Consider the following 25,507-nt stretch of genomic DNA (forward strand, 5'->3'; position numbering starts at 1 on the left):
GATATCGAAAATAATATGCACTTCTTTTTGGGAGCTCGTCACATAAGAACTCAAATGTTAAGCGTGCTTGGCTTGGGGCATTTATAGGATGGGCGATACCGCGTGTGACTGAAGATATAAGAACACTAGAAAAGTTCTGTCTTTATACGGTGAGGACAATCATCAAATCTGAGGTGTTACGGTTGGTATCAAAGCCGACCTCTCTTAGTATAGTATGGTTTGGAGACGAATCACGGGGAAGCTGGTGTGCATGTGACGTCCTGGGCTAACAAGAGGCCGAGGAGTGATCGCCAATGCCAAGTCGTTGTACGAACAATGAGCGGCTCCTAGAAGACTTCTAGGGAAAGAAAGACATGAATGAACCGATCTCATAACGAAATGAGAGAGATCTAAGACTGTGTAGGTATGAGACTCCACAGTTCAGGAGGGTTTAAAAGATTTGATAGGTAATACTCATATTAAGACGGTGCATCTTATTTTATAGATCTTGTCACATAAGAGCTCAAAAGATAAGCATGCTTGTCTTGGGGCGATTATAGAATTTTTGACCCTCTGGGAAGTTTCACTGTCGAGTGTGAATGAGGTCATAAGCACGCTAAAAAAGACATGTCTTTATACAGTGAGGACAGACGACAAATCTGAGGTGTTACAATAAAGATACGTGAGACCATCATATAAGAGATCGACTCAAATAATAATTCTATTTTATGGGTAAAATATAAGAAATTGGTCAGATAATGGGATAATTCTCAATTTAGTCCCTCGTTTTATGCTAAGTTCTCGATTTGATCCCCCGTTTTTCATTGGACCAGATTTGGTCCTCCATTTTTTTTACGCAAGTGGTCCTTCCGTCAAATTTGTCGTTAAGACAATCGAAATTCGTGCATATGACTTGTTTAGCCTGGGAAAATGAGTTGTACTCGTTACCTTTATTCTCGAGTTCACATTTGACGATTCTTCCCCAATTTTCTCTAAACCCTATCCAAACATTTCAAGAAAAGACTCCGAATCTCAGTGAACTGTGTAATCGGAGACTGATCTGGAATTAAATCAAATGAATTGTTGCAGTCACTGTGCAATGCATGTGGGATCCTCTTCAGGAAAGAAGAGAGACGAGCCACAGCGGCTGCCGCCACCAGCAACGACGGAAATGGAGGCTAAGGCATGGAAGCTCAACAGATGATGAACAACACCAAATGGGTAGCACCACATGGGCAGCAGAGTTTGTTCTTTTCTAAATATGAATTATTTGTTCTTTTCTAAATATGAATTTTCATAATGAAAAAAAACAAGAAAATTAATGAATTCTTATGTCACTTTACATCTGATACAAGTCATTCTGTTTGTTTTAGCAGCAAATTGGATGGAAATATCAATTGCGGAAAACGTAAGAAATATAAAAGACCGAATCGGGTTCAATAAAAAATTTAAAACCAAATTGAAATACAACATAAATAAGAGACTAAATTGAGAATTATACGTACGACAACATCAATTCGGGAGTCGGTTGTCATTCGTTATGTTTGGTGGTGGGGGCCGCGGCTGGGCAGGAAGAGGGTCGGTGGTATGCGGAATATAAAAAATTGTACATAGCTATTATTGATTTTTTTTCAAATGGTAGGGACATTATAATTAATAATAATAAATAAATAAATAAATAAATAAAATTAAGTCCACTTTCCATTTATTCGTATTACCTCGTATATATAATACAGTAATGTTCAAGAGATTGAATTATTTGTATTTTAAATTCATAAATAATTTCAAATATATTTATTTAGTTATTTCGATTAATTAATCGTTTGGATTCATCGTCTCATTAATAATTATGAAAACATATAATATCAATGTCATTTGAAATTTATTTTTAGAACCAATTTTCTAATTGGTTTTTAATCTTTGGATGATAATGGATCTAACTTTTTACTCGGTCCACCCTACCTAACAAAGTTATAGATTCATTTAATCTGAAGGGGGGTGATCAAGAGTTTTGAATAACCTTTCGAACCGACCGCACCGCACCGAACCAAACCATTTTTTTCATTTTTTTTTTATAAATAACCGTATATTTTTTTTTAAATACGAAACCGCACCGCTTTCATGGTGCGGTTAATTTTTTTTCACTCAAAACCACCTACACCGCACCGCCTTATCTTATATAGTTGTTTTAAGTAATGTTATTAACGATATCTTAATATATAATATATTCTTTGTTTCTAACTTGGACTCCGTCACTTTTTCTCGCAACATTTCTTTCAATATTTTCTCTTCTTTATTTCTTAGAACAAAAAATATTTTTCAAAGTTATTTCATAATCATGATTAAAAATAAAACTTAAATCATCTTATTTATCTCTTTTAAATTTATTTTGATGTTCTATTTTTTATGTTATCTATTTTATCTAATTATGTTTTGTACTATTTGTGGTTATATTATCTTTAAATATGATATTTATTATTTTTTTCTATTATTGTTTTAAATAATTTGAGATTTTTTTTTCCATTAAACTTATCATTAAAAAAACCGCAAACCGATCACAGCCGTTTAAAATCGCTCAAAACCGCAAAACCAATTTTATATGTAAAACCATAATTAAAAAAATAAAGTATAACCGAACCGCAAAGGGTAATTCGATTTAAATTTTTTTAAAAAAAAATCGCAAAACTGCACCGATATCATTGGTAAACTTGCTTTTTCCAAAAATAAATAATATTGAGAAAAAATTAGTAATTTTAATTAAATGCAATTAAATTATAGAGCTCATCCAGACTCAATACCATGAGCGCTTAGAGAAAAGCTCCACAAATTAAATTTAAAAATTGAATAACGCAAAGCTAGAGGTTTGGTGTTGTTTTGGCTTCTATTAATGTTTGACCTTTCAACAACCATGGAAATTTCCTCAAAGGTAGTGAAAAGCATATCCATTCTCACTGCAACGCATGCAAAATTTTCAGCGCATCCACATTTGATTAATGTGACTCATCCAACGGATAAGTACCATTCAATTCTTGATCATGCAAATTGCATGATTATTGTACGAAAAAAGAAGAGCATGATTACAAAGACTAATAATATGTTTTTTTCATTAAATAATAATATGTAATGAATCAATAGGAGTCTAATGTATTATAATAATATTCCAAAAGAAATATTTTTATTTGTTGTCATCATTATCAATCGTGAGCAAGCTTCTTTAATTTCCACTATAAATAGCCCATTATAGCTTCATTCTTATGCACACTACTCTAGTAATAAAATTCAAGTCTTGTTCATTAATTTAGTCTATCCTTTTGATTAGCAATATTATATTTTTGATTGTGAAAAGAATGGGTTTGATCACTTACGAGCATGAAGTTAGCTGTTCCATCCCACCGGCCAAGTTGTTCAAGGCCTTCATCCTCGATGGTGACAACCTCATCCCTAAGGTTTTGCCTCAGGCTTTTAAAAGCATCGAAAATATTCAAGGAGACGGTGGTGTTGGCACCGTCAAGTTGATCACTTTTGGCGAAGGTATATATCTAAATCTTATAAATACTAATTCTCCTTGGTGGGTTTTTTAATTTTCAACCAAAACTTATTATATATTTATTTTACTCATTTTCTTCATCAAATTAATTAACATTCATTATTTAACTTGAAAAATATTAATCCAATATCGGATATATATCATATTTAATTTTAGGTAGCCAATACAAGAGCGTGAAACACAGGGTCGATGAAATTGATGAGGCAAACCATGCCTACAAGTACTCTATCATTGAAGGTGATGTTTTAGGGGAAGATATTGAATCCATTTCCTACCATGTCAAGATCGAAGCCTCCGCTGATGGCGGCTCTGTCGTCAAGACTATTAGCCATTACCATACTAAACATGACGCCCACGGTATCACCGAAGAGAAGATCAAGGAAGGAAAAGAGAAAGCAAAGGCTATATTCAAAGCTGTTGAGGCTCACCTCCATGCACATCCTGATGCTTACTAAACCACCGCCGGCTCTCTTGTTTGGTTATAAATTAATTTGTGTGTTTTTGCAATCAGTATGTTTCTGGGTTTCTCATGATTTTTATTTGTACTTTTTTATTTTTTGTTTGTATGCGAGAGAAATAAATGGAAGCTGAAGACTTTTCTTCATGATGGGAAAGCATATGTATTTGCTAATATATATATGTCGTACCTAATAAAATACATGATCGAGTACTGATTTATATTTCTTGGGTAATAATGCTTTCTTCAATATTGGATGATCATGTGATTTTGTAAAATTTTTTAATTTAAAATTTCTCTTCAATTCCTCATATCAGTTAATTTATGAAATATTGCACACTAATTTGTGGAAGAACTTCTAGTAAAAATTAAACAAAGTAAGGAAAAATAATATCAATGTATTATCCAATACTATATATATAGAATTTATCCTTTAACTTAAAGTACATATAACCAATATTGGAAGATCTTACATAATGACAATTAATTAAGGAGATATTGGCCTATTATAATTTTTTTAAAAAAATAACAATTAGTTATATTAATTGCACCCTCTTAAAATATTATTTTATGTTTTGTCCATTAGATTAATATAATGTCCTTGCTACACCACTAAATATTATTATACATAGCATAAAATAGAGTGCAAATTATATCATTAAAATCGTTCAAAAATTATACTTGTTTTAATTGTTCGGGAGTGTATATTAAATTCACCTAAATTCAACTTATCTGTATTGTTGAATGAAATCAAATCTACGTACTATTCATATTTTATGGTCGATTAAGTTTATTAAAGTAAGACATTTTGTTTTATGATTGATGGCATTCAACTAAAGATTGTTGAGTTGTGATTTTATTGGTTATTAATCTTTTTTTTTTCTATTTTATTTTAGTCCACAAAAACTACAAATTAAAATATGTGGTTCTCGAGATAAACGAGTATATGAATGAAAGAAACTAGAAGAAAGCAAATCTTTCTCGTAGATACGTTGAGATAGTTCAATACTTAAGTTCTATTTAGACAAGTACTTATAAAAGTATTTTTTATAAAAATTTTTAAAAGTTATTTTATGAATAAATATGTGTTTGGAAAATTATTCTATAAAAATATTTTAACAATTGGAAGATCTTACATAATGGCAAAGGAGGCTATTGGCCTATTATAAAATTTTTTAAAATAAAAATTAGTTATTTTAATTACATCATCTTAAAATATTATTTTATGTTTTTCCATTTGATTATAAAGTCCATGCTAAACCCCTAATAATTATACGTATGTAGCATAAAATGGAGTGCAAATAATGGTCAGTTTGGTTACAGAAATATTTTTTTTAAAGTGTTTTTTTTAAGTTGTCTTTTAAAGGTGCTTTGGGTTTCACTTTTCGCCACAAGAAGGAACAACAAGGGATCTGAGTCTTCTTAGTGTTAGCTGAGCCAACTCTGTTTGCCCGTATCCGACAAATGCAGTTTTCAAATCCGAAGATATAGAAGTTAGCCAGGCTTGCTCTAGGAAACAATACCTTTGGTTTCCATTTTGATCCGGATGAATTGTTGTGTTTGTCTGGCAGAGTATTTGTTCTTGATGATTCTACTTTGCGTGAAGAGATTAGTTGTTCTTGAAGATTCTATTTTGCGTGAAGAGATTTTATCTCAAGTCCATCGTAGTAAATTCACCGTGCACCCAGGCAGTACAAAGATTTACAAAGATCTATGTACGAGATTCTTGATGATGGGAAAGCATGCATGTATTTGCTAATATATATGTCGTACCTAATAAAAGACAGTACTGGATTGTATTTCTTGTGTAATAATGCTTTCTTCAATAATGGATGATCATGTGATTTTGTACAATTTTTAAATTTGAAGTTTCTCTTCCATTCCTCAGATCAGTTAATTTATGCATTGTATAGACATTTGTGGAAGAACTTCAAGGCAAAAATTGAACAAAGTAAGGAAGAATAATATAAATGTATTATCCAATACTATATATATAGAATTCATCCTTTAACTTAAAGTAAATATAACCAATATTGTAAGATCTTACATAATGAAAATTAATTAGGAAGCTATTGGCCTATTATAAATTTTTAAAATTACGATTAGTTATTTTAACTACACCCTCTTAACATATTATTTTATGTTTTGTCCATTAGATTAATATAATGTCCTTGCTACACCACTAAATATCATTATACGTAGCATAAAATAGAGTTCAAATTATATCATTAAAATCGTTCAAAAAATTTACTTGTTTTAATTGTTCGGGAGTGTATATGAAATTTACCTAAATTCAACTTATATGTATTATATTGTTGAATGATATGATTAATCTACTATTCATATTTTATGGTTATTTAAGTTTATTAAAATAAGACATTCTGTTTTATGATTGATGGCATTCAACAGAAGATTGTTGAGTTGTGATTTTATTGGTTGTTAATCTTTTTTTTTTCTATTTTATTTTAGTCCACAAAAACTACAAATTAAAATATTTGGTTCTCGAGATAAACGAGTACATGTGTCACGCTCCAAGACCGAGACGTGTCACCGGCGTTATTTCAAATTTATACAATTTATAAAACAACAAGCCTCGTAGTACGGTCTAAACCAAACCAGTCTTTTTCAAAAATAAATTCCAAAAAATATTATGTTTACAACTCAAAATCCATAAACAAATAAAAACTCGCGGAAGCGTCTTTTACATCAAATTAATAAAAATACTTAATCCGATAAATCCAGAATAAATAAACGAAGCTAAATCCAGTGTCTTCTCTTTACCATCCCCAAAACGTATATCCTGTTCTTTGTCATCTAACTCATCTTCAACATCTAGGAGGAAAAGTAAGGGGGTGAGCGATCTAGGTTTCGCTCAACAAGTGGGGGCCGATCGATCATATATATATATATACACACATTTTTTTTGAAACAATATACATACATACATACATACTTTAAACAGAATCCCATACTTGGATTTAATCACGACAAAATATAAAACTTTAATCATTGCATATCTCATCATGACATAACATAACATATCATAATTCATAACAAATTTTTAACATATCATGACATAATATAACTTAGTATAATTTGACAAAACGCTGCAAATCGTCTCTTTATTCATGGTTAACTGATCAGTCCCCTATATGTAATCTCTCTAATGGGTGAGGTCATAGAATGGTTATTATTACCCACCGCATCAGGGCCATAATATACATGGTTCAAAAATTACCTTTCCACTCCTAATTCGAGTCTTAGCAGTCTCTTAAAACATTTTAATTTCATACATGGAACCAGAATTCATATTAATGATTTGAACATATTATGAAAATCGAAGTTTAAAGCATACATAATATTTTAAAACAAAGGCCACTTACAGTTACTGTTCTTGGGAATAAATGAGACGATGATGGCTCAAACGTGCACCAAAAATTAAGAAGGGTGACGCCTAGAGAACTCAGAAATTACAGCAGCTTTTGTTTCGAAATTTTGAGAGTGTGAGTGAGGGTTTTGGAGTGATTTCTGTTTGTTTGTAATCAGCAGAAGTTGGACGTGAATAATGGCTGAAAGGGGGCGGTTTTTGAGCTTAATTGGAGAATAAAAATCAGCCTTGATCTTGTGTATTTGGTAAGGAAAATCTGTAACCTTTTCCCTTTATTTAATTTCTGAATATGTGTTGATTTGGTCACTTGAAGTCTGCCATCAGATCCTTGGAAAAAAGGGAAGAATACAATCTCCATGTTTGAGAGATCATTCCATAATTGTATAGACATGGAGGCCAAGTTTCGAGTTCTCACATCCCTCCCTCCTTATGAAAATTTTCGTCCTCAAAACTTGAGTTAACTTGATCTTCAAAGAGGTAGGGATAAAGCTTGCGCATAATCTCTTCGAGTTCCCATGTGGCTTCTCTTTCAGTGTGATTGGACCATAATACTTTGACGTATGAAATCTTCCGTCGCCTAAGTACTCGATCCTGAGTATCTAGGGTTTGTGTTGGGGATCGATTGTGTGTGTAGGGGGGGGGGGGGGGTGAATTGTGGGGACCTCGGGTTGTTAATCTCGTTTTAGAAAAGCTAATGATTAATGAAACAATTAACCAAACAATTAAAGTATAAATAAACCAAGAGCTAATTTTTTTTTTTTTAAAAAAAACATCACCTCGCTCGATCGGGTGAACTCGCCCGATCGAGCTCGCTTAAAACATTAAGCTCTCGGGTTTGCAATATCACAGGCTGCGCTCGATCCTACAATTACCTGCGATCGAGCGAGCTCAAGGTTTCAAGTCTCTGTTTTTACAAATTGATGGCCGCGCTCGATCCTACAAATTCCCAGGATCGAGCGTGCCTCTTGTTTCAAAATTTTTGCAGAATCTGTTTGCTGTCAAACCTTGGAACATTGGCAAGATCCTTCAAATAAATTCAAGTCTATACATGATATAACATCTGAGAACATGCATATATTCATATACGAAGTCTCTGGCATCAAAACATGCGTTGAATACATCAATTCGAATAACATAATAGACATTAATGAGCAAGCTACACAAAGACTCAAATGTGAGCTTCAAGTCTATAAGTTCATATCAAGTTTGATGCTATCTAACTACCATTCTTCTGCTTAAAACCCGAGTCCACACTTTCTAAGTCTCGCTCCCACTCTGTCAATGTCATCTCAGACCAGCTCCTGCCCCATCTGTTGCAATGCACACATACAAAACAAAGCAACAGCCGGATAAACTCCAGTGAGAAATCATTCTCAGTATAATCGACATATAAATGCGTTAAATAAATTCATATCAACTCTAAACATATCAACTCAAGAATAGAGTAAAAATAACGCATATATCGACTCAACTTCAAATCAAGACATCTATTTATATAGCGCGCTAACTCAAGAATTGATTCTTATCACTTCATTGCCATCAAGATTCGTAACCGATCTTGACATGGATATCCACCTATCGTAGCCATTCCGGGCTAGAAAATAAGGTTAACCGCAACCTTAGCATAGAATCAATTCAATATACAATCATATCAAAAGCAATAAAGATCCACTACCTGTGATGGATCGACAATAACATAAGTTCTACCTCAAGAACAAATACTTAAACAAGTATGTGGTTTGTTCGGGATAACTCAAGAATAGTCGTTCTTGAGTTTCACAGTCCCTGACTCGCGATGTCGTCATTATACCTTTCATTCTCGAGTTGACGATGTTCCACATTTGGATAGGAAGTACCACAACTCCTATATGAATCTGATCATTCAATCATAATCAATCTTCAATCACATTTACTTCAATCTTGATCACTTCTTCTTTGATTTCAAGTTGAGGTTCTTGAGTCAATAGTCTCCTATTAAACTCTGAAACATATCATCAAAACATGTATATCAAACCTCATACTATTCAATCATTTCAAAATTGAATCAAAATCATCAATATAGATTCAATCAACATCATTTCAAACTTCAACTTCTTCTTATTCGATATAACTCGGAGTCGTGAATCGTTAGCCTTCGAAACTCAACTGAAATCGAGAAATAAAAATGCCATAACATTCATAACATCTAAACAACTATCTCAACTCAGTTATAGGCTATCAAAACGATGTCAAAACATCAACCGGTGTTGTAGCGATTGAAAATCGGGAACCGACTCGGTATCGAATTCCTTTCTAATCAATTCAGTCAATCGTATCACTTATATCAGCTGAATTCATCATTCAATTCATCATATCAGCAGCTAAATATATCAAATGTAAGCTGGACATCATAACAAGTTCATTCCTTAGTTCATTTTCAATCCAGCTTCGATATATAACGGCATACGAATTCAAGAACACAAACATCAAGTCATAATCTGATCTCTGCCAAATTTCGTTCTTCAAAACATGCCGAGATAACAAAATACTTACATCAAATCGAAGCCCTCGTTGCAAGGATTCCAGAACATCTTTCAAAATTGAAATCGGACGAGCGGATCAAAAGTTATCGACGTTTGAAAATCGAAAAGCAAAGGAAATGGAAGAGGGTTCGAGCTCCTCTGTTCTTCACTTCTGAATAATTCTGAATACACATAACATATACATGTAGCATGCTGATAATCTGAATTAAAATCAGATATGTTCAATCAATATTGCAATCTAGTCCCTGAATTTTCGTAAATTGCAATTCAGTCCTCAGCCTTCGTTTTAATTCAATTTTAATCTAAAATAATTTAAGAATATTAGAATTAAAATCGAAACTTTAAATATTTCCAAATTAAATATACTCAGATTAAAATTAAATAAATTCGAATTAAATCAATAATCCCGGCCTTTTGCACTTTAGCCCTCGAATCTTCGATATTTTCAAATCAACCCCTGGTCGGGTTTCATCTTCAAAATTAATCTTCGTTAATTCCCGAAACATGGAATTTAATCTTAAATTCCATAAATATTCAAATCGAATATTTATTCTATTAATTTAAGAATTCTCGGAATTTAATTCGCAAAATCCGTAAATTCTCAAATTAAATATTTTTGGCTCGGAAATTAAATCTATCATTTCCATAACTTCTCAAATCAATATTAGCCCATAATATGGAATTTAATTCTCAAATCCCATAATTAATAATTTAATATTTTCGAGCCTTACAATTCCTCCCCTCTAAGAAATGATTTCGTCCTCGAAATCGTATTCATCCAGAATATGAAATCTAATAGACTGAATGATTATCTGAAGTGATTCTCACTTCAATCATCCACTCTGTATTTCGTATCTCGCTTCATCTTTCAATCTCCTATCAGATTATTAATTCGAATCTGCTTCTATTCTCTTGTAATCAGTATCTATTCAGTTGTACTTTAAGTCATTGAAACGACTTTGTTCTGAGCTATTTCTTTCTTCAATCAAGGATTTGTCGAATAATCGACTTAACTCAGAATCTCATCAATATCTATTTCATCTGAATAAAGTACATAAGAAGAATCTCCTGATACTTATTTCAATTAGATACTGAACTTATCAAGCTGAAAAGAATACATTCGGTCAATAAAATCAACAATTCCGTCTGATATGTCATTTAATGCAATTCAGCTTTGGTGACGACTTGATTCTTTCTCTATACCATTCTATACAGAGTATATAAATAAATCAAGTCTACACTGTTATTCAGTTCATCGCTTCAAGATTAGTATTCAACTTCATATTCTGAATCTGTAAATTAAACTCTGCTCTTTCTCTATTCTGAATTGAATGATGTTTCAAGAATAACTTTTCCACCTATCAGTTTCAGCTTCAAAAGTTATATCTATAATTCAATTACTAATTCTGATTCATCTTCTTTGCTTTCATTCCATACAGATTCATATTCATCATCCTTGTGTTCCTCAAATCACATCTGATCTGCTGACAACAAATCATGTCTGATCTCATATCATATACTTCAGTAGTATCATTCCAATACAAAGAAATCTTATTTCTTTTCATCATCTCATTATCTCAAAATTGATTCATTAGCTGTTACAGGAAGTATAATCATCAAGTGGCAATACATCAAGACAAGTAATACCGAATCAGGTATTAAAGTTCTGAGATTATTCTCAACATCTGGAAAATCGACTCAGATAATCCATCAATCAAAAAATGGTATAATACAATCACATATAACCAACTCTCAGAACATTAGTCAATCAATTAATGCCACATTCTATCGAATAAATCTAAAGTCTTAATTCTGACAATAGATTTTAATCATTCCTGTAATTTCATCATATCTCTTTCTTCTTCACAAATCTGAATCGATAGCTGTTATTCACATCTCATACAGTATATTCCACAAATCTGATTAGTCTATTTGGACTATCTATTAATCAGAATATATGTTGTATTTACAGACTTCAAAGTATTCAGAGCTGTTGATAATCGGTATCATGTCAGATAAAAATTAATTCTCGAAATTCAATTCATCTTCTCTGATTATTCTTCCAATTCAAGGATAACATATCGTACCTTTACCTCAAAAGTACTCAAAGTCGTCGAATCATCTGTATTACAATGTAATAGTAAACCCAATGTTTCAATCTGAAACATTATTTCTTGGTTTACTGTTCGTCTTACAACGAATCTAATCACAATTCAGTGATTTAATCATATAGACAAATCATCGTAGACAGTAATTTCCATCAATCTGTTCATAACTACCACCTGTTTACATTATCTATACTGTTTCATCATGGTAGTTTTGCAAAATATTCTTTCAAATCACAATCTCGTAACAATTCTGGAGTTTCTAAACTATCACTGAACTCATCTGGTCAACGATTTTCAAATTCATCGGAAATTCTCTGTACGTTTAACTTCAAAAACGTACTAATTCTGTTACTTCTATTTGCTTTATCGTCTGATAAAACAATTATCGGATGAATATTGAATTTATTGTTGTGCAATTCTTCAAATTCTGATATCTCTTTTCGGAAATATCAGGCACAATCAAATAATCAATCATAATAGAATTCATTCATTCTGATCTGAGGCTTCAATTCATATCTCTATATGGCATTCTGTACTGAATTCTCATCGCTTTAGTTTATTTTCTGTGTTTCTTTCATCTTATAAACAGTTCTGGATCGCTTCCAATCAAAAATCATTCTGATTGGTCACATAATCATCTGAATAGTCAACCCAGAATACACAGAAATCTAAAATCAATTAATCGGATGTCCATTCCATTCCTCATTTCTATCTCTAAATACAGACAATTCATATCATCTAATCCCAAAAATTCAGGAATCAAATTCAAATTCTTTTATCAGTTACGAGCCAATAATCTTAAAATACGCTGAAATATCATCAAATGATCAATAATTCTCAAAATCAAAAGAAATAAATGAAGATTGAGAAAATCCCTCAATCAAGGTCATCCAAAAATCAAATCTTTTGGATAACAAACTCTGTAAAGTGAAAACAACTCACTTGCATCGCACAACTCAGAATGAGTAAATCAACACAGGCTCTAAACGAAAGAAATGTGCCATGAGAGCCAATCAATATTCAATCATTCAAGAATTATATCTTCAGTTGATGTAATTCGATTCAGCATAATCAAAGAAAAGACTCATCTGTAACTGATTTTCATATCATCGTCTATCTTCTAAACCTCAAAATCAAAATTCAGTTCATAATCTCATCAAGTCGGTAATTTATCAATTCATCTATTCGCTATTGAATTCCAGTTCGCAACTAAATCTAAAGTCAAGAATCTTACTAAAATATATCTGCCATCTCTACTCATCGGCATATCTTTCAATTCTAGTTTAGATTATGAACATATCTACTGCATTGAATATACTGATTTCGGAATATTTCTGTAATCAAACATCATATATTGAACCGAAATCACAGAATCTTATTTCGAGATTCTATATCATCATATTCAATTGCACATTATGTTCTTACTGATCTAATTTAATCGCTTCTTATCATCAATTCTTCTACTAATCTGTATTCGATTATTGCATCATCATCTATCATGCAACATAAACAGATATTTCAATACGAACAAAATCATCTTCAGTTTCAGTTCACCGAAGCAATAGTTCCATTCTTCCGTTCAATTCACACAGTCTCTTTTCTGATACAGAGGTGATCATATTATAAGCTTTCAGCTATCATGAATCTATGGCACCAATAATAAGCAGGTCAAAACAAAATAATTCTGTTACCTAAAATTTCAATCTCAGGTGCAATTTCATTCTGATTCTCTGTATACTTCTGGAATAGAAATTGTAGCTAAATATGTGTTTCTCTCACACACCATAGCATCTTTACAATTTCAGTCCTTTTGCTTCATCATTCAGCTTCAATTTTATTAAACAAGACTATGTCTTTCATAACATGTTTCAGTCGTCAACATTTATTCAGACATAATCTTTGAATTCAAGCCATAATTAAACAACTCAATCTTGAGCTTCATTATTATCATCCACAATTCAAAGAATCATAGTAGGCTTGCAAAGTCTAATAAAACATTCTTCAATATTCAAAATATTCAACTTCGAGATGGTATATTTTTCTTTCTCATCATTTCTATCTGTTGTGGCAAAGAACTATAAACAAAAATCATATTCTAAGCACTTACCAACAAATTAATATACCTCTGTTCTTTCATCATTTCTTCATCAAAATTCATCAGCTGATTGCTAGGTTTCGAAGTTGGTAGACAGTTAATCTAATACATCATTCATCAGTATCCTTCAGATATCTGAACATCAGTTCTTCAGAACAACTTCTACCTGCAATACATCTATTCATTCGCTGATATTCTGTGCTATTCAATCAGAGATATTTCATTCAGCTGAGCAATAATACAGTTCTGTTCAATCTGACCATACCATTCTGTTCAGTCTGGCCATACAACTCTGTCAGTCTGGGGTGCTTACGTCACCTAAAGAACAATGTTCTCTTCGATTCTGGGTGCTTACATCACCCAGGGAAATTCTTATAATAACATCGATAAGAATTCGAAAATTTACAATCAGTAAATTAATCAATTTAATTTCAAAGGTAGATCAAGCGCACATGCAATTAGTCAATCATCGAATCAAATACAGCATAATCATGCAATACTATAAATGCATATGACTCACTCTACCCCGCTCAGCTTCTATCTCAGTCCAGAACCTACGCTCTGATACCACCTGTTGTGGGGACCTAGGGTTGCTAATCTCGTTTTAGGGCAGCTAATGATTAATGAAACAATTAACCAAACAATTAAAGTATAAATAAACAAAGAGCTAAAATTTTTTTTTTTAACAAAAACATCACCTCGCTCGATCGGGTGAACTCGCCCGATCGAGCGAGCTCAAAACATTAAGCTCTCGGGTTTGCAATATCACAGGCTGCGCTCGATCCTAAAATTACCTGCGATCGAGCGAGCTCAAGGTTTCAAGTCTCTGTTTTTACAAATTGATGGATGGGCTCGATCCTACAAATTCCCAGGATCGAGCGTGCCTCTTGTTTCAAAATTTTTGCAGAATCTATTTGCTGTCAGACCTTGGAACATTGGCAAGATCCTTCAAATAAATTCAAGTCTATACATGATATAACATCTGAGAACATGCATATATTCATATACGAAGTCTCTGGCATCAAAACATGCGTTGAATACATCAATTCGAATAACATAATAGACATTAATGGGCAAGCTACACAAAGACTCAAATGTGAGCTTCAAGTCTATAAGTTCATATCAAGTTTGATGCTATCTAACTACCATTCTTCTGCTTAAAACCCGAGTCCACACTTGCTAAGTCTCGCTCCCACTCTGTCAATGTCATCTCAGACCAGCTCCTGCCCCATCTGTTGCAATGCACACATACAAAATAAAGCAACAGCCGGATAAACTCTAGTGAGAAATCATTCTCAGTATAATCGACATATAAATGCGTTAAATAAATTCATATCAACTCTAAACATATCAACTCAAGAATAGAGTAAAAATAACGCATATATCGACTCAACTTCAAATCAAGACTTCTATTTATATAGCGCGCTAACTCAATAATTGATTCTTATCACTTCATTGCCATCAAGATTCGTAACCGATCTTGACATGGATATCCATCTATCGTAGCCATTCCGGGCTAGAAAATAAGGTTAACCGCAACCTTAGCATAGAATCAATTCAATATACAATCATATCAAAAGCAATAAAGATCCACTACCTGTGATGGATCGACAATAACATAAGTTCTACCTCAAGAACAAATACTTAAACAAGTATGTGGTTTGTTCGGGATAACTCAAGAATAGTCATTCTTGGGTTTCACAGTCCCTGACTCACGATGTCGTCATTATACCTTTCATTCTCGAGTTGACGATGTTCCACATCTGGATAGAAAGTACCACAACTCCTATATGAATCTGATTATTCAATCATAATCAATCTTCAATCACATTTACTTCAATCTTGATCACTTCTTCTTTGATTTCAAGTTGAGGTTCTTGAGTCAATAGTCTCCTATAAACTCTGAAACATATCATCAAAACATGTATATCAAACCTCATTCTATTCAATAATTTCAGAATTGAATCAAAATCATCAATATAGATTCAATCAACATCATTTCAAACTTCAACTTCTTCTTATTTGATATAACTCGGAGTCGTGAATCGTTAGCCTTCGAAACTCAACTGAAATCGAGAAATAAAAATGCCATAACATTCATAACATCTAAACAACTATCTCAACTCAGTTATATGCTATCAAAACGATGTCAAAACATCAACCGGTGTTGTAGCGATTGAAAATCGGGAACCGACTCGGTATCGAATTCCTTTCTAATCAATTCAGTCATTCGTATCACTTATATCAACTGAATTCATCATTCAATTCATCATATCAGCAGCTAAATATATAAAATGTAAGCTGGACATCATAACAAGTTCATTCCTTAGATCATTTTCAATCCAGCTTCGATATATAACGGCATACGAATTCAAGAACACAAACATCAAGTTATAATCTGATCTCTGCCAAATTTCATTCTTCAAAACATGCCGAGATAACAAAATACTTACATCAAATCGAAGCCCTCATTGCAAGGATTCCAGAACATCTTTCAGAATTGAAATCGGACGAGCGGATCAAAAGTTATCGACGTTTGAAAATCGAAAAGCAAAGGAAATGGAAGAGGGTTCGAGCTCCTCTGTTCTTCACTTCTGAATAATTATGAATACACATAACATATACACGTAGCATGCTGATAATCTGAATTAAAATCAGATATGTTCAATCAATATTTCAATCTAGTCCCTGAATTTTCGTAAATTGCAATTCAATCCCCAGCCTTCGTTTTAATTCAATTTCAATCCAAAATAATTTAAGAATATTAGAATTAAAATCGAAACTCTAAATATTCCAAAATTAAATATACTCGGATTAAATCATTAATCCCGACCTTTTGCACTTTAGCCCTCGAATCTTCGATATTTTCAAATCAACCCCTGGTCGGGTTTCATCTTCAAAATTAATCTTCGTTAATTCCCGAAACATGGAATTTAATCTTAAATTCCATAAATATTCAAATCGAATATTTATTCTATTAATTTAAGAATTTTCGGAATTTAATTCGCAAAATCCGTAAATTCTCAAATTAAATATTTTCGGCTCGGAAATTAAATCTATCATTTCCATAACTTCTCAAATCAATATTAGCCCATAATATGCAATTGAATTCTCAAATTCCATAATTAATAATTTAATATTTTCGGGCCTTACATGAATACACACAAATAAAATCTTTAACTCTAATGCAATATGGTTGAGCAAATGTTAGTTTACTCAACCCATTTTCTTTTAACTTTTTAGATATATATAAGAGCTACTTAGAATAGTGCGGAAACAACTCTTACTAAACTAGATGATAATGATGAAATATTGCACACTAATTTGTGGAAGAACTTCTAGTAAAAATTAAACAAAGTAAGGAAAAATAATATCAATGTATTATCCAATACTATATATATAGAATTTATCCTTTAACTTAAAGTACATATAACCAATATTGGAAGATCTTACATAATGACAATTAATTAGGGAGATATTGGCCTATTATAAATTTTTTTAAAAATAACAATTAGTTATATTAATTGCACCCTCTTAAATATGCTTTCTTCAATATTCGATGATCATGATGTGATTTTGTACAATTTTTTAATTTGAAGTTTTTCTTCAATTCCTCAGATTAGTTAATTTATGCATTGCACACACATAATTTGTGGAAGAACTTCATGCAAAAATTGAACAAAGTAAGGAAGAATAATATAAATATATTATCCAATACTATATATATAGAATTTATCCTTTAACTTAAAGTACATATAATCAATATTGGAAGATCTTACATAATGGCATTAATTAAGAGGCTATCGGCCTATTATAAATTTTTTAAAATAACAATTAGTTATTTTAACTACACCCTCTTAAAATATTATTTTATGTTTTGTCCATTAGATTAATATAATGTCCCCGCTACACCACTAAATATCATTATACGTAGCATAAAATAGAGTGCAAATTATATCATTAAAATCGTTCAAAAATTATACTTGTTTTAATTGTTCGGGAGTGTATATTAAATTCACCTAAATTCAACTTATCTGTACTGTTGAATGATATGAAATCTATGTACTATTCATATTTTATGGTGCATTAAGTTTATTAAAATAAGACATTATGTTTTATGATTGATGGCATTCAACTAAAGATTGTTGGGTTTCGATTTTATTTGTTGACAATGTTTTTTTTCTAGTTTTTTTTTAATCCACAAAAACTACAAAATATTTGGTTCTCGGGATAAACGAGTCCATATATATGCATCAAAGAAAGTTGAAGAAAGCAAATCTTTCTCGTAGATCCGTTGAGATTGTTCAATACTTAAGTTCCATTTGGACAAATATTTATAAAATTGGTTTTTCAAAACTTTTTATATATTTTTTAAAAATTTATTTTAATAATAAATATGTGTTTGAAAAATTATTCTATAAAAAACATTTTAACCAATATTGAAAAACTTACATAATGGAGGCTATTGGCCTATTATAAAATTTTTAAAATAAAAATTAGTTATTTTAACTATACCCTCTTAAAATATTATTTTATGTTTTGTCCATTTGATTAATTATAAAGTCCTTGTTACACCACTAATCATTATACGTAGCATAAAATGGAGTGCAAATAATGGTAATTAGTTTGGTTACAGAAGTATTTTGATTTAAAAAGTGTTGTTTTTTTAAGTTGACTTTAAAAGTGTTTTTTAAGTAAAAATCGTAATAATTTTGTGTTTGGATAAATAGATTAAAATCAATTTTTTTTTGTTGAGTTATTAAAAAAAACACTTGAAAAGCTATAAATATGAGCTTTAAAAAACACTTATTTTAGCTTAAATAAGTGCTTTTAAAAGCACTGCAGATCTATCCATACACATTTGGAACAATACAAGAACTTTTTTAAAATATATATTTTCTCTTCTAACTTCTTAATCCAAACACACTCTATATTACTTTATTTTAAATCGATCACAATTATATTTATTTTAATTGTTCGGGAGTGTATATGAAATTCACCTTGTAACGCCCGGAATTATTTAATTTTGATCCGAGATTATTTAATTTGGAAATATTTGGAGTTTTGATTTAAATTCTAATATTATTAAATTATTTAGGATTAAAAGTGAATGAAATGAGAAGCTGAGGATCAAATTGTAATTTTTGAATAGTTGAGGGGCCAAAGTGCAAAATCCTTATTTTGGGCTGGACACTTGTTATGAAAAATTGATATTCACATGTGAAACAACACATATTCCTATCAGATATTCAGAGGAAGGAATCGAGAGAAAGGAACAAAGAACTCCAAGCTTCTTCTTCATTTTCAAATTGAGATATCTTGAGCCTCGGATATCCGATTTCGATTCCGAAAGATGTTCTGGAATCCTCACAACGAAACCTTCGATTTGATGTACGTTTTCTCTTTGTTAATCAGGGTTTGATAATTCGAAAATGACAGAAACCAGACTTGTGTTTGAATTGTTGTTGATGAGCTTCTATCTTTTGTAATATTGAAGTTGGGTTGAGGATTGATTGTTGTATCATGTTCTTATGATTTTCCAGCTATGATTCGACTTTTATACCTGCTCATATATTGGGTTAGAGTTGATATACAGCTGATATGAATGTTAGCTTGGTTATAGATGTGTTCGGAATCGCCGAGTTATACCGATATGCCGTCGAACTCATGATTTGAAGTGATTTGCTATTGTTCTTGGACTAAAAAGTTGCTGAATTATTAGCTGATGATTATTTGCTTGTTATGCTGTGATTTCAGTGTGTAAACAGGGCATTTCAACACATTGATCTTGACTCCGAAACCGATACAAGAATGCACAAGGTTGGTAGCGTTTTGCTTTGACGTTTGGGTTGAAACTTGAGCAGATTTTGAGATAGGTTTGGTGGTTAACTTGTACAGATTTGGACAAGCTAAAAGACATCCTAAACATCACATTTGAAAGGTAAAAGTGGACTACTATTTGATTGAGATTACAACTCGAGATGGTTTGTATCGAGTTCCCCTAAATCACATACTTGTTTGCTTAATTACTCTTATGTGCTTTCCTTTGAGTTGTTGAATAAGTCTTGATGTTAATGAATATGATTGGAATGATATATATATTGTATTCATCTTGTAAGACTTGTTCTTTGATTTCGAAATGAACGGAAACGTTCGAATAGACGATTTGAGGGATTGTATATGTATGGCCTGGGTGATTGTTTAGCCTAGCGTCTGATTTACATATATAATGGCTTCAAAGTCTAGAGAAGTGAGATAAGTAGCCCCAACTCGATCGGGAGAGTCGGTGGATTAGTTATGATATCTAATTCTCGGGATCCCAACCGACGAATGAAGAGATGAACCTTGTTTTAAAACATGCATTGAAGTTATGTTCTTTATATCATGATATTGATATATGTTTGTATGCATGTTTAGTTGCTTTTACTGGGAAATCTATTTCTCACCGGAGTTATCCGGCTATTGTTTTGTTGTATGTGTCATGGCAATAGACGGCAGTGGAACCGGGCAAAATCGAATGTGAAGAACAAGGGATGAGAAGATAGCGTGATGATCCGAGTTTAGATTAGTTCTTGTGCTGTCAATGTTAGAGTTGAGTCCAAAACCATGAGCATGTTATAGCTACTTGTTCCAAGACTTGTAGTTGATCTAGTTGTGGTCTTGTTGTTGTTCATAGGATTTGAATGGGGATATGTAAATCCTTGAGACATTATAATGTAGCTTGATATTGAATGTGTAACATTGCTTTTGGCATGTTTATGAGCCTTTATTGTTATGATTTTAAAGTTTTGTGATGGTCAATTCCTATCAATTATATCATGTTAGAATGCATGTTAGATGTGGCTATGGAATAAATCATGCATGACCTGAAGCTAGATGAAAATACTTGAATGATCTTAGTTTGACAGCAAAATGCAGTTTTTGTTCTGCTTCTGAACCTGTTCTCGCTCGATCGGGCAATTCTTACTGATCGAGCGAGGCTGTTATATCAGGAACAGAACACTTGAAAGAAGTGGCTCGCTCGATCGGTCATTTCTTGCAGATCGAGCGAGGACACTATTATCTGCACCCGAGAGTTTGAGCATTGTGCTCGCTCGATCGGTAGATGTTTACCGATCGAGCGAGGTGCTCCCATTTTTAAAAAAAAAATATTTTTTTTATTTTGTTTAGACATTGATTATTGTCTATTCTATTTGATGATTTGATTATCGAGAGATTAGAACTCGGGTCATCACAACAGGTGGTATCAGAGCAAGAAAATTCTGGACTTAGATAGACTGTGAGTGGGGTAGATCGAGTCTTCTGCCTTACTTATTTATGGATTCACGCTATGATTGAATCACATGTTGTAAATGCTAGCATGGTTTACTTTCAAGTATTTTATTACATGATGTTGTATTTATTTTATTTGAAAGTATAATTACGATGATTAAAGATGCATGCTTACTGGAATATCAGAAATGATTAGAGGCATATATTCTGATGATTTATGACATGCTACCTGATTATCTGAATTGATTGGAAGCATGTTTTATCTGAAGATTGTGATTATTTATTTAAGATTGAATTAGAACCGAGTCTTGATCAGAGGTAAGATGATCAGAGGAGGACTGAGATTGATTTGAGGATTATGATGTCCTAACCATTTTGATAATCAAATATGTCTCGAAGACCAGGACGACCTCCTCTTAGACCACGGGCTCCTACTCCGATGCCAGAACAGACAGTTCCTATACATCTGCAAGAACAGACAGTGGTAACACCGATTGTGCCTCAAGCTACAGTCCCGAGTAATGAACAGGGAAGCACTTCAAGAGACATGACCGATATGACTGCGAATCCAATGGAAACACTACTGAAAAGATTTCAATCCTACAAGCCGCCAACCCTGAAAGGTACTGAAAATGCAGTTGAATGTGAAGGATGTCTTGATGACATGGAAATGTTGTTTGATTCACTTGACTACGATGATGAACGAAGATTCAGACTCATTGGACATCAGTTGCATGAGGTTGCGAAAAGCTGGAGGTTCACGACTAAGAAAGCTCTGGAGCGTCGAGGAACTGTACTGACTTGGAATGTCTTCAAAACCGAGTTCTACCAACGCTTCTTTCCGGTGTCTTATCGTAAGGACAAGGGCGCTGAGTTTGCTAATCTGAAGCAGGGAAACTTAAATATTGAAGACTATGTTGCAAAATTCATGACATTGCTACGTTTTGCTCCACATGTTGCAGATAGTGACGAGGCTATGGCTGATCAGTTCATTAATGGACTGAATCCTGATGTTTTTACATTGGTAAACACAAGGCGACCGAATAATTTTGCTAATGCCTTGAACAGTGCCAAAGGAGCGGAAGCTGGCTTGATACAGCAGCGAGGAGCTTCGTATGTTGCTCAGCCTCCGAGACAGTCACAACCTTCAGCTCCAACTCCGCAAAAGTCTTCTCGATTTGAAAGTGGTGGCAGCAGCAGTGGTAAGAAAGGATATTTGCAAGCTCGAGGAAAACAGTTTAAGAAGTCTGGGAGCAGTTCTTCGAGTTCCTGTGGCACGAAACCGAAGTTGAGACTGTTTTGTAACAATTGTGGTGGAGGACATCCAACCGATCAGTGTCGAGAGATATCTGGGAGGTGCCCCATAAGCCATCAGACTGTCCATTTTGCGAGGGTATGTCCTCAGAGAGATTCTGGACAGGCACGAGGTGCAAAGTCATTACGATCAGTGGCTTAACCCGCAAGACAAGCCTCTTCTATCCATTCCTTTCAACCGTCACCTCCACAGCAACAATCAAGGCCAGGAGGAAGTCAGACAGGCAGTCAGCCTCAAAGACAGCAGGCTCATGTCTTTTCATTGACGGAGGAACAGGCACAGGGAGCACCAGACGATGTGATTGCAGGTAACTGTTCTCTTTATGGTTATCCTACATATGTATTGATAGATACAGGTGCATCCCATACGTTTATCTCTGCCCAATTTGTTTCATTGCATTCTTTGCCTGTTGAAACATTACCTGTTGTAATATCTGTTTCTTCTCCTTTGGGGAGGGGTCTTATATCGATTCAAACAGTTAAGAATTGTGTACTACAGTATGATGGTAATGAGATCGAGATAGATTGTTTTGTACTTGGTATGTCTGATTTTGACTGTATTATTGGGATTTATATGCTGAATAAGTACAGAGCTACCGTAGACTGTTTCCAAAAGATAGTGAGATTCAGACCTGAGATGGCTGAAGAATGGAAATTTTATGGTAAGGGTTCACGTGCTAAGATTCCTCTTATTTCTGTATTAGCTATGACCCGACTTTTGCAGAAAGGAGCAGAGGGATTTCTTGTATATGCAGTTGACATTTTGAAAGCTAGCCCGAACCTGGCTGATTTGACAGTGGTTAGTGAATTTGCGGACGTTTTTCCTGATGAGATTCCAGGATTACCTCCGTATCGTGAGATTGATTTCAACATCGAACTGATGCCAGGAACTGCACCGATTTCGAAAGCACCTTATCGAATGACACCAGTTGAACTGAAAGAGTTGAAAGAACAGTTAGAAGATTTACTGGCCAAGGGATACATTCGACCAAGTGTTTCTCCTTGGGGAGTTCCAGTACTGTTTGTTAGAATGAAAGACGGTTCAATGAGATTGTGCATCGACTACCGACAACTGAACAAGGCAACGGTAAAGAACAAATACCCTTTGCCTCGTATTGATGATTTATTTGACCAGTTGCAGGGTTCTTCAGTGTATTCCAAGATCGATCTGAGATCTGGATATCATCAGCTGAGAGTCAGGGATTCTGATATTCCGAAAACTGCGTTCAGAACCAGGTATGGACACTATGAGTTTATAGTTATGCCATTTGGTCTGACGAATGCTCTAGCTGTATTTATGGCTTTAATGAACCGTGTGTTTCAGAAATATCTCGATGACTTCGTGATTATTTTTATTGATGATATTCTGATATATTCGAAGAATTTGATTGATCATTCTGAACATCTGAGAACAGTATTGAAGACTTTAAGAGCTGAGAGACTGTATGCTAAATTGTCGAAATGTGAGTTTTGGCTGAAACAGGTTGTTTTTCTTGGACATATTATATCTGGAAATGGTATAGCTGTTGATCCAAGTAAAGTCGAGGCAGTGACCAGTTGGTCGAGACCAACATCTGTTCCTGAGATACGTAGTTTCATGGGTTTGGCTGGGTATTATCGTCGATTTATTAAAGATTTTTCCAGTATTGCGAAGCCGATTACTCAGTTGACTCAGAAAAATACTCCATTTGTCTGGTCTGATGCTTGTGAATCAAGTTTTCTGGAGTTGAAGAAACGACTTACCAGTGCACCAGTCTTGACGATTCCTTCAGGTACTGGTGGTTTCACTATTTATTGTGATGCATCTCATCGAGGATTGGGATGTGTTTTGATGCAGCGAGGGCATGTGATTACTTATGCCTCGAGACAGTTAAAGCCTCACGAGACCAGATACCCAATTCATGATCTTGAATTGGCCGCCATCGTATTTGCTTTGAAGCTTTGGCGACATTATCTGTACGGGGAACAGTTTGAGATTTATTCTGATCACAAGAGTCTGAAATATCTGTTTTCACAGTCAGAATTGAATATGAGACAGCGACGATGGCTTGATTTGCTGAAAGATTTTGATTGTGAAATTAAGTACTATCCGGGGAAATCGAATGCAGCAGCTGATGCATTGAGTCGAAAGGTATGTTCCTTATCCTTATCGACGATTGGTGTATCGAATTTGATTGAAAACTGTTGTCTATCTGGATTAGTATTTGATACGAATTATCAACCTCTGCAACTTTATCAAATTCAAGTTGAACCGACATTATTGTTGCGAATTAGAGATGCTCAGAAAAATGATCAGAATGTGCAGAACTCGATTGAGAAAGTCCGATCAGGGCATGTATCTGAATACCGGGTTCGAGATGATCTTCTTTACGTTCACAATCGCCTAGTAGTGCCTGATATTTCTGATGTACGTCAACAACTACTGAAAGAGGCGCATTGTAGTCGTTACAGTATTCATCCTGGTGGTAGGAAGATGTACAATGATCTGAAGACTCATTATTGGTGGAAACAGATGAAGTCAGATATCACCGATTTTGTATCTCGATGTCTTAATTGCCAGCAGGTGAAGGCTGACAGGAAGAAACCTCCTGGTTTGTTACAAAGTTTATCAGTGTCAGAATGGAAATGAGATCATATTTCTATGGATTTTGTGACAAGATTACCTCGATCTTCTAGAGGTTACGATGCTATCTGGGTGATTATTGATAGATTGACGAAATCAACATGTTTTATACCTTATCGTATGACGTATAGACATGATCAGATGGCAGAAATTTATGTTAGAGAAGTTGTCAGATTGCATGGAGTGCCAAAGTCTATCTTAT

At 33.5% G+C, this 25,507-nt stretch overlaps 1 protein-coding gene across 1 annotated transcript; it reads left to right on the forward strand.

Moving 5' to 3' along the window:
- The first annotated feature begins 3,223 nt into the window (after positions 1-3,223).
- LOC140861847 (major allergen Pru ar 1-like) lies at positions 3,224-4,206 on the forward strand. The gene is made up of 2 exons (XM_073264846.1): positions 3,224-3,510; positions 3,683-4,206. The coding sequence occupies exons 1-2, from the start codon at positions 3,327-3,329 to the stop codon at positions 3,979-3,981; spliced, it is 483 nt and encodes a 160-aa protein (XP_073120947.1). The 5' UTR covers positions 3,224-3,326; the 3' UTR covers positions 3,982-4,206.
- Positions 4,207-25,507: the final 21,301 nt, after the last annotated feature.

The sequence above is a fragment of the Henckelia pumila genome, chromosome 4, assembly GCF_033568475.1.
Source record: "Henckelia pumila isolate YLH828 chromosome 4, ASM3356847v2, whole genome shotgun sequence".
Taxonomy (NCBI): Eukaryota; Viridiplantae; Streptophyta; class Magnoliopsida; order Lamiales; family Gesneriaceae; genus Henckelia; species Henckelia pumila.

Excerpts from the sequence above, each read along its gene's own strand:
- LOC140861847 (XM_073264846.1), top strand. The coding sequence starts at position 3,327 with ATGGGTTTGATCACTTACGAGCATGAAGTTAGCTGTTCCATCCCACCG. Across the intron at positions 3,511-3,682 it reads GTTGATCACTTTTGGCGAAG|GTAGCCAATACAAGAGCGTG; the intron begins GTATATATCTAA and ends ATTTAATTTTAG.